Below are 270 nucleotides of genomic sequence, written 5' to 3' on the forward strand. Positions count from 1 at the left end.
AGATAGATAGAGAGAGAGAGAGAATGCCCTTGCATGTACTTGTGCACTATAACTCATATGTTATCACGCTGTATCGTCCGTGTCTGTATTGTCCGCCCCACTGCTGCCTTCCATACTACAGCTCCCATTATGCCTTGCAGTGCAGTGTCCTCCCACTTCCTGTGTCATCATCTCACGTTTTTTTGTCTTGCAGTCCTGTCACTCTGATCAACTTCTGGCCCGTAGACCATGCGTGAGTACCTGGCTCACACACACGCACTCACACAGACA

The 270-nt window shown here is 49.3% G+C and overlaps 1 protein-coding gene across 8 annotated transcripts in view; it reads left to right on the forward strand.

The window, feature by feature from the left end:
* Window positions 1-270, forward strand: part of dmd (dystrophin) — a gene marked incomplete at its 5' end in the record, with an annotated part of 195686 nt that overhangs the window by 177498 nt on the left and 17918 nt on the right. For all 8 annotated transcript variants that reach the window (XM_035677552.1, XM_035677560.1, XM_035677555.1 and 5 more), the window contains 1 exon segment: window positions 194-232. In XM_035677552.1, the coding sequence (XP_035533445.1) occupies window positions 194-232 (39 nt within the window).

This window comes from Morone saxatilis, unplaced genomic scaffold (genome assembly GCF_004916995.1).
Source record: "Morone saxatilis isolate NCDOM2014 unplaced genomic scaffold, NCSU_SB_2.0 Contig6, whole genome shotgun sequence".
Lineage (NCBI taxonomy): Eukaryota > Metazoa > Chordata > Actinopteri > Moronidae > Morone > Morone saxatilis.